Source organism: Cibotium barometz, chromosome 43 (assembly GCF_041138505.1).
Source record: "Cibotium barometz isolate CiBa-2024 chromosome 43, ASM4113850v1, whole genome shotgun sequence".
Taxonomy (NCBI): domain Eukaryota; kingdom Viridiplantae; phylum Streptophyta; class Polypodiopsida; order Cyatheales; family Cibotiaceae; genus Cibotium; species Cibotium barometz.
In genome coordinates this window covers 11,996,088-12,006,705 of record NC_141088.1, presented here as the reverse complement: position 1 = coordinate 12,006,705, position 10,618 = coordinate 11,996,088, and the positions used below count along the sequence as shown (strand labels likewise).

Sequence of the window (10,618 nt, the reverse complement as noted above, 5' to 3'; positions counted from 1 at the left end):
AATTGTCCATTTTGGGGGTCATTTTTTTATGAAGGGTGTAAGGGGGTTTCATAAAAGGGTTGACTTTTCTGATTCCCACTTGCTTTTTTGGAAAAATGCCCATATCTTCCTAATTTAAAATTCACAAAATATTCCCCCTAAACAAGGAAATTTGAATTTTCCTCTAGATTTTAAAAAAAAATCTGTGAACTACCTAGTTCACGTCGTGAACCGTACTACCTGCTGTTTCATGTTGTGAAACAACACCCGAGATTTAAAAAAATAAAACAAAATCAAACATTTCATGCGTTAAGTTCTCATGCCTTAAGGTCTCATGCCAAAAAAATAAATAAATCAAATTTGATAAAATCCGTGAAGTCCACTTCACATCGTGAACTGCACCCTGCTAGTTCACGTCGTGAAATGGGGTCCATCGGCAAAAAGAAAAAAGGAGAGTCCAGAAAACAACCCTGTTTGGAGGCTCCTATCTTCTAGACTGCGAATCCGATAAATGCGTTCTAGTGCTCATCGGAAAGCCGGCATCGAGCTCTTCGAAATTGGTCTTGAGCATCCGAGGGCAAAATCTATCATTTTGGCTTTCGACCACCAGCCTCGAAATTCAACTTAGAAATCGAGGCAAAAAACGACTCTTAAAGCACAAAATCACCCAAAACAGCCCGAAAACGATTGTGAACCATATTCGGGCTACTTTTGGAGTATCTAAATGATGAAATTACAAAAAACTTAGAGACGAAGTTGTAACACTCCAAAAATACTACAACTCTCTCATACAGAGTTTTTCCAAATTCCTTTTGGAACACATTAAAAAATGGGCTGCGAAATAGAAAAAATCTTTCTGAATTTTTTTAATATCTTGAGATAGTGATGGAAAATAGGTTTTTAGACCTCCTCTTCCATCTAGGATGCTAATGGACACTGTGCTTGCTGAAGCTATTGACAATGTCAAAGATATGACAACGATAGAGGGATTACGTGGCCTCACACCTAGACTAAACCCAATGGCTGATATCTTCGAGCCATTGATATCCATGCCCCAAATGCATCTCCCCATTCCATTTGCCATGCCTACAACAAGCGTGTCATTGGGTTTTGCACTCCCTATCTCATAGATCCCTCTAGGATTTGGCCCCTTGCCTAGCACTATCACAAGTCCTAAGCCTTTAGACATGCTAGGTACCAACCCTTTGCAAACCCTAGATACCCACACCTTGGACGTATTGACTAATGTAGGAAGGGGGGTTGCTCAACGTCTAAGTGAATCCCTAGTCACATTAGCACTCACCCGTGGCCTCAATGACACACAAAAACACGATTGTAAAAATTTCCAAAATCATAGGCAAATACGATAGAATGACTGATCTTGTTCAATTCATACAAATGTTTTGACAAAGGTGTGAAGCCTTTGGAAATCCAAACTGCCCCACTAAGGTACATGTGTTAAACCTATGCTTAGTGTGGAAAAGGCTAGTCAATGGTTCATCACATTGATGCTATCGATCAAGACGAACTTAGAACCTTGAAAGCAGCTTTTATCCATGGCTTTTCAAGACAAGGTGATCGGTGGAGTGTAGCGAAAGAACTCTATGCAATTGAGAAGAAACAAAATAAAACCAAGAGATTTTATCCTTCGGATAAAAATCTTGGACTCACGATGTGAGCCATGGGAGAAACTAAACGATGCTCAATTGAAGAGATGTTTCATGATGGGCATAACGAATAATAGCTTACACAATTTGATCATTAAATCCAATCCAGAAACATTTGATCAATGTTGTAAAGAAGGAATACGTTTAAATGACAACATGATGGAGGATGATCATGATATGATATGTCCCTTATCTTAACCAAGTGAAGCAATGGCTAATGAAAATTTGATTTTGGAATTGTCATTCTGTGAATTCCATGCAGCGTTGATTTAAATGTTTTGAATGAGAATCTCCAAGAGAGGATGAGTCTCCTCGAAACCAATCATCCTTATAATGCCTTTCCAACAAGTGATGGGCGAGATGCCTTGTGTTCAGTACAATCACCAAGTCCATCCCAATCCCCATTGTGCGTACAAGGCACCTATTTATATGTACTGCATTTATTGCAAAACCTTTGGTCATGACACACCCCAATGTCCCAATTCACCTATAATTAACTCAAAACCTCCATCTCCCGTGCGCCAACCAAACATAGTTCAAAGGGTCGAAACTGCTCAAGAAACAGTTCAATGAACACCGCAGTGTTTCTATTATCATGGACCACACAAAGTAGCAGCAGACTGCATAGTTTGGAATACTTCTATTCCCACAGTCACTGACACCTTGCAACCCATATGTGAATGATGTGGAATCGATCACATATTCCAAGATTGCGCCCAAGGCGAGCTGCTTCCGTGCAACCTGTCTCACAGAATACAACTCCTAACATCCTAAGTGTACAAAACGGGCAATCGTCCATGGTACCCTTGAGTGTGCTTACACACTTACAAGCAAAGACACAGGATATAGTCAAAAAGGCTGCAAAAGAAAATACTTTGAAATGGGTAGAAGAGCATGTTTTAAAATAGAAGCCAAAAGAGGAAACAAAACCTTCTAAACCTAAGAAAAATAAGAGGCAACAAACTATCAAAACCAAAGCTAAAATAAAGGACATGGAAGAAGAACCTATGAAGGACATAAATCCAAAAGGGCTAAAAGCTACACATGATGCTAAAGCATCCACCTCAAAATGTACCAGACAAACCACAGCACCCACATGTGCGACACATGATACAAAAGCACGAAACAAAGTTCGTTCTCGTCGCATGGGCAAACATAATGAAAACCTGATAATCCAAGGAAAGTTAGAAGATGATACAAGTTCTAGTATGTTAATTAGTGTGGATGAACCAAGTTCTGATTCATCACTAGGTGCACCTCATAGACCAATCAATAAACTAGAACCCGCCCAACCACCCCAAACCGAAAATCTTGATCACATGACATATGCACAATGCAAAAACCAAGATCAAGAGAGCATGCTTAGCATTGTTGAGTGTCATACATGATCATCGGTTATGATTGAATATCATAATGCCAATCCTAAAAAAGCAAGTAAAATATAAGAACTAGAGGAGTATCACTTCCCCTTTCAAGAAGAGGAAGACATACCCTCTAAAGAAGAGTCATTAGAGACAGATTGCATGAATGATGCAGTTGGAAAAGCACGTGAGGGATTTGATGAATCCCTTAGGAAATTAAAGCAGTCTCTAAAATCCTCATTTGGAGGAGTGCTCTTCTCTCGTGGTGGGTGAAGTTAGCATAGCTTCAACCCTTACACCTTTAAAGGCTAAACATGAGTTATACCAAGACCTCAAGAGCTACATAGAACAAAACTGTGAGGATTCACAAGTTTCCAAAAACAGACCTCAATCAAAGTTGTTAGAGGACCAAGTGTGCCATTGCACACATTGGGCACTCTTGAAAAAGCTGAAAGCCTAGAAGAGGACGAAAGTGAATGGGAATATGAAACCGAGAAAGTCCATATTAGGGAATTTGGAAAAATCCATGCATTTTGGAAAAAATGAAATCGATATCTTTAAATTAATTTTGGTAATTTCAATGAATTTGATAATTTCATTAAATTTGAAAGAGAAAGTGTTGCTACTCAAGGTTGCTAATAACACATATGGGGTGTTTACAAACACTGTTTAAGCTACAGTGTAGCCAAGAAAATCTTCATTTTTTTAAAAAGAAAAGTATAAAAAATAATCAAATTCTAAATAGTAGGAGACTAACATGTATTAACTCATAAACAACATAGATCCAACTAGTACTATAATGATCTAAACTCGATGGCCTTCATCCAGGGTTGCTCCTCTCTACAGAACAGGCTATCAATGCCCATCGTTTTGATATTCTCAGCTTTGTAAATACATGTTAAAATAAAAGCATCCTAGCTCTATTTTGGTTTCGGATATGTGGGCTTGCCCCCTCTCCTTTCTATACTCCTGTTAGGAGTTTTGTCTCATTAATTTTAATCTCTGACCCTTTAAAAAAAAAGGAAATTCAAAAAGGTGACCCGTGTTATTATTAAGGAGATAAACGTAGCTTGTTGTTGACCACCGTGTTATTATTAAGGAGATAACCGTGGACCACCGTCCCGCGTCGCGTAGAATCATGGATGACTAAGGACTTATTCTTTGTCTTTCTTTGACTTAGGAATTCGTATATGAACGTGAGGGTGTGGGAAGTGGGATCATCACTTTCCTTTACGAATTCCCATTCTTTTCCCCTCCTCCGCGCGACTACCTGCTCCTTAACTACGCCTGCATTTTCCTTCACGAATTCCCCTTCTTTTCCCCTCCTCCGCGCGACTGACTACCTACACATTTTTCTCCTCCTTAACTACGCCTGTATATTGTTCTACCTCCGGTAAGAGAGTGTAAAGCTGCAGCAGCGTGATCATATGTCCAAGCTTGGTATGCTTCAAGTGCAGGTCCCTGTGCCCTCCTATTTCGTTTGCCCCATCTCTCTGGAGCTTATGCGAGATCCCGTCACCTTGAGCTCCGGACAGACCTTCGACCGCTCCAGCATCGAGAAGTGGCTGGACGACGGGCACAGCACGTGCCCGGTCACGCGCCAAACGATAGACGCGGCGGAGTACGAGGAGGAGCCCATACCCAACCACGTGCTGCGTCGCATGATCCAGAGCTGGTGTGCGCAGAATAAGAGCTTGGGCATAGAGAATATCTTGACCCCTCGCCAGCCCCCGACTCTGACGGAGATCCCGCAGCTGGTCGACCAGATCGGGCAACGTAATGGAGATTCTCTGGATGCTCTGCAGAAATTGAGCAGGCTAGCTCTAGATCGGCCCAGGACTCGCCGGCTGATGGTCCAAGCGGGGGCGTTGCCTCAGTTGGGGAAGTTTCTATCCAGATCCCTGGGGCATTGCTCTGCTATTAATACCTCTCGCCATATGATTAATGGGTGTTCCACTCCTAGGACCCTGGGCATGGCCGATGAGACGCTGAGGCTCCTGGATCTCTTGACTGAAGCAGAACACACCGATTGGGAGCCCACTGAAGAGCTCGCCTTGTCCCTGGCATACATTGTTGTCCGAGGGAGAGCTAACGCAAAGCAAAATGCAGCGATCCTTCTTGTCAGGATGGAGCTGCCGGATTGCTTGAAGAGAAAAGTAGGAGCAATCGAGGGCTTCATGGGCGGGGTTGTGGGGCTGATAAAGGAAGTTTCTCCGACGGGCTGCGAAGCGGGGCTCGCCCTGCTGCTGGAGGTTTGCTCGGCCTGCAATAACAACCGTGTAATGGCTATCGAAGCTGGGGCAGCGGACGCGGTGGCGGAATGTCTGGCCGAGCGCCCGGACAAGCCCACCATAGAGCTGGCCTTGAAGACTCTGGAGGCGCTTTGCTACAGTGCAGAAGGAAGGGCTGCCACGTGCCGCCACGTGAGCCTGGTTGTGAGACACATGAGCTCCGTCTCAGAAAGAGCCACCTGCCACGCTGTACACATCGTGTGGCTGGTGGTGAAGTGGGCCCCGGACGCCACCAAGGTAAAGAGAGTGGCGTTGGAGCAAGGTGCGTTGGTGAAGGCCGTGGCCGTGGCTCAGAGCGCCGCCTCCAGCGAAACAAGGCTCGCTGCTCGCAAGATCGCGGGCGCTTTGAGCGAAATCATGGTCAGCTTCCCCCACACGTTCAGGCTGTAGTCGGATGCCTCCTCATTCCTCATATCTCACACGGTGACACACCGTGAACAAATTTTGCAAAGATCCCCAAGCTCCAAGAGCTAAGGCGGCTTAAATGTAAAGCATAAGAGTTTTCAATTATTGTCTCAAAAATATTCCTCATTCTCTCTATATTACTAAAGGCTTGAAACATCTATTGTGCACCCAATAAGGAGGCCAATCCACCAATGGTGCTCCGCTCGTCTCATTTGCTCAAACATTAAAAGGGGTGACCAATCCACCAATTGAGCTCTCTTGGTCTCATTGGCTCAAACATCAAAAGGTTGTTGGGGCGAGCAAGTCACCTCCCAAAAGCGTCGCGTAGACGTTCCTAACAGATAAATTCGCCACTAGCCTTCACATGATATGTCACACAGTGCCACACCAAGCTCGAAGAGCCAAGGTAGCTTAATTGTAAACCATAAGAGTTTTCAATTCTCTAAAAAACATGCCAAATTCTCTCTACATCATTAAAGGCTTGAAACATCTACTACACCCCATCCACCAAATGAGTTCAGCTCTGGCCTCATTGATTGGCTCAAACATCAAAATCCACCAATTGAGCTCTGTTGGTCTCATTGGCTCAAACATCAAAAGGATGTTGGGGCGAGCAAGTCACCTCCCAAAAGCCTCACGTAAAAGAGGAAAGAACTAGTTGATTGGGCATACTAGGAGGATGGGGATGGCCACTGGATTCTTAACTGACAAGAGCAATGCTCACTTCAGAACCTTTACTTGAGTTAATGAAGAAATCCAACTAAGAAGTCCGACGATGGCTTGTTGAATATATGCTACTATCAAGAGTCATGGTGGGCAAGGTGGTGGAAGAAAAAGTATAGTTAGCTCATAAGAATGCGGGCTTCCGAGCTTGCAAACTTAAAGACTAACTGGCTAGACTTCTTGGCGTGCAAACAAGGTGCAAGCTTGTGGCTAAGTATCTTGCAAGCTTATAGTTTTTGGGACTTCCAAGTTTGATGATTAGTCCATAAGCATGCAATTTTACAAGCGCATAAGCTCGTACGTTTTCAAGTTAAGAAGCCTCAAAGCCGGGATCTCCACAAGCCAGTTAGCTTGGAAGTCCTAATAGCTGGGAACTCCACAAGATTACAAGCAAAAAAGTTTACAACACCATAAGGCTTGCACGCTAGGGAACCTACTAGTGAGTTAGTCAAGAAGATTGCAAAACAAGCATGCAAGCCAAGTAGTTGGAAAGTCCAAAAGACGATTAGTCTCGGGAAGACCATAAGCATATAAGCGAATTAGTCATGAAGCTTGCAAGCTATTGAATCCCACATGCCCAATCCTTATATAACCAAATTATAAGTTTATACAAGGGTCTCAATGGGTGGCTCTCGGATAGTAATAGGCACCTACCTCCCTCTACCTGGTGTATAGAGTTAACCATATCTCGAATCTAGTACATGTAGTGGCATTGGCCATAGAGGTTATGGCATCCTCCATAACCTCTCCTCCTATGAATCCTCTATCCATGAGGATCTTCCTCAGCATAATCAATAAAAATCGTATGCTAGGATCCATGGGCGAGGGCAACTACAGGTGTATGCAATATGCACCTTGAGAGAGAACTCAAGCTGTAGAGAGAACTCAAGCTATAGAGAGAACTCTTAGAAGAAGAAAAAAAAGCCGAGGCAAGTGAGATAAATGAAATTTGAAGTACACATCACTATGTATGTCATTTAGTGATGCCCGTAATAAGTTTTGACATTAACCCCTTGTTGCACTACTAGACCCACATATGCCTTGTAGTGTGATAATAGCACATAAGTTGATCTGCATTAAGTAGAGGCCTTTAAGTATGCAATACATATGTTTAGCTCAAGGAATTATTACCACCTAATGGTGGATTAATCATCCCTCATCTTCATCCCACGATTCTAGGCACCTCTCCTAGAATTTTCACTCTCTTTATGGTGATTAGAATCCTCCTATTCCCACTTAAGCTATGCGTTTTATTCTACGTAGATTCTAGGGATTTTCACTTACTTACATTGCTCAATTACAATATCCAGGTTGACTCTAAGTCTATAGACTTTACATCATTTGACTTGCATGGCTCCCCAATGGATGGATAATTGATATTTCCAATAGCGGCCTTTGGAGCTATCCAACTCTAAGGGTTTTCTAGTCTAACACCTCAAGAAGGTGCAAAGACATGTTTGGGGTTGTGACATATTAGTCTCATTAGTTGTTAGGGAAAAATGTGAGGCTTTTAAACAATGTACCTGCATGTTTGCATTCACATCGAATTTAAATGTCTATGGGGAATTGTGGATCTCCACACGAATGCAAATGGTCTTTAGGTACTTATCTCAACAAGGGATGGATTTTGAAGTAGTAGTTTCATTGATCAAAGCCAAAATTCTCAACTTAGCATTCATTGAATTCACATGTCTATGGAAAGTGTGGATGATCCCTCCATAAGTACAATGGTCTTTAGGGACTTATATCAATAAACAAGGGCAACATTCTCAATATTGCATGGGTAACGAATTAGACTTTGGAATCAATGTACCTAAATCTCTATCCTTTTAGCTACTTAATAATATTTGGAGATGTGCATTACCTTGCCTTGTTAATGACACCCTATTTGGTTCAGTACTTGTTGTAAAATCTATAGCCTTAAAAGGGTTGGCGGTTTAGGGTTCAGTGGGGTGGTGCTAGGGGAGGGGTTTTTTTTTGTTTTGCATGTGTGTGACAGGGCTCGCGGGGCTGGCAAGCTAAGCTGACAAAGGAAAGTGGCTCATAGGAAATGGTGTTTGGAAACATTAGGGTCCAACTTTGCACTATAGCTAAACGGTGTGCATGTTTAGAATTAATGCGAGAGGACTAGCAACAAACTCAAGAATATTCTACCCCCTCCATTCACTCTATGCCATTAATCAATTAATGGGGCTCGTTAATTAATTAATGGGATAAGGTTAATTAATTAATTAACCTTTGCGTACCTTTCCCAGCTCGCTTGGACCGCCCTCCCTCGCCCCAACTTCCCTCGTGTTGCCCAACAGCAAGCCCTCGCCTCCAGCACCCTCTCCTTGTCCCTTTCCCTCTCCCCCTCACCCTAGCCTCTCCTCGTCCCTCTCCTTCCCTCTCATTCCATGCTAGCCTCCCCTCCATCTCCGGCTCAAGCACCTTTTACACCACTCGAAGTCGGCGTCCGATGAATCTAGAAGGCACTAGATTTTTTCCTAAGGTTATCGTAACTTTAATTCTTTTGTTCGAAGGTGTGTGCTTGCTCATTAATTAATTAATAGCAAACAAAAAAATTTGGTGCCATATTCGGCAAGGTACATGTAGCTCTTAGACAAACACAGTTGTTCTTAGTGCTTACTCCTCGAAATTCAGAAAGTCCTTCAAATAATGAATGTAGCTTCTAAAATAATTATTGTTGACCAGGAAAGTGTGACCGTCCTATGGTATCACGTGATTGGGTGTTAAGGTTGACCACCGTTGATTGGGTGGTGATAAACGCATGAACGGTATCAACCAAAATCAGGCTAGATAAAATGGTATCATCCAAAAGGGTTTGCCATAATTGATTAACGGGACTGCCTTCTTGCAAAGTAAGATTAATGAGCTTTTTTAACAAGGATGCTGATAGGTGGTCTGCAAGAACTCCCAATTTTTTTTGGAAGTAGTAAGAGTTCAAATTGACGATCACCTTATTGTAAAATCAATTCAATCTGAGTCGCTAAATCTCTAGTCAACCAGGCTTCGTGTGCAATGGCATTTGCTGCACCAAGATCCATGTCTGTGCCATCAAACCCACGGACCATAAGGAAGCTCTACAAAGGAGCACTTTCATATGTACACACCATACCAAGTTATTTGCACCCATTAACTTATCCATTTGATAAGTACGAGAAGGTTATGGAGCACTAGGTACATGGGACAATGAGTTTTGCAGAGGTGCTAACTTGAGAAGCCATTCTATGTTGTCTGGATCAACAAGAAGGCTTAAGGAATTATTGGAGCAAGGAAGACCTAATCCTATTATTCTATTGATACTATGTGAAAAACTAGGAGCAATCTTACAGTAACACAATTAACCACATACAAGTACGTACATGCACAAAGAGAGAGATAATAGAGATGTTTATTACATTACTCGAATGGGTAGTTATTACAATGGTGTCGTCCATTCATAGGGACTTGTATCTTTTCATACTTGAGATTGTATGTAAATAGTCCTAAGGGTTCGACTAAGGCATCCATTCCTAGGCACACATATATTTTCATACTTGAGATTATATGTAAATAGGCATAAGGTTTCGACAAAGGCATTACTATTAAGGTTGTTATAAATACAGCCTTTAACAATTCTCAGTGCTTGTCTCCTCAAAATTCAAAAAGGTGTTATTATTATAGACATATATTCATTAACCAAGCCTACCGGCTTGGTTACTTAATTAAAAAACTTTAGCTGGTCTAAGGTTTCAACCTTGCCCACGTCCTTTCCACACATCGCATGCACAACCCCAGGGAGATAAAGAGAGACAACATAATTTTTTTCTCCTATTCTAATCACCTCGGGTTATTAGGCTCGCATAGGCCTCTGCATCGCCATGCACAAAAAAAAATGGATCGATTGCCTTGGATTCGTGCAAGCCTCTGCATCGCCATGCACCAGAGCCACCCGCCCAGAGAAAAAAAAAGATCGAATCCTTCACATGCTCACCGCCCCCCTATTCGCTCATATCCTTGACCTAGAAGTTTCCCACCACCTCAAATAAATTTAAGGTTTGCATCACATCATACCTTATCCATTAATTTTTCAATCCTAAGGTTGCTTTTCCCTTCAACTAGTTAATCAAAAAGAATAAATTTGGGACCCGTATTAAGGTTGTTATAAATGCAACCTTTAACAATTCTCAATGCTCATTCCTCGAAATTC

At 42.3% G+C, this 10,618-nt stretch overlaps 1 protein-coding gene across 1 annotated transcript; it reads left to right on the top strand.

Annotated features, from left to right (window-relative positions):
• The first annotated feature begins 4,216 nt into the window (after positions 1 to 4,216).
• LOC147613528 (E3 ubiquitin-protein ligase PUB23-like) lies at positions 4,217 to 5,820 on the top strand. Its single transcript, XM_086781501.1, has one exon. The coding sequence runs from the start codon at positions 4,435 to 4,437 to the stop codon at positions 5,686 to 5,688; it is 1,254 nt and encodes a 417-aa protein (XP_086637627.1). The 5' UTR covers positions 4,217 to 4,434; the 3' UTR covers positions 5,689 to 5,820.
• Positions 5,821 to 10,618: the final 4,798 nt, after the last annotated feature.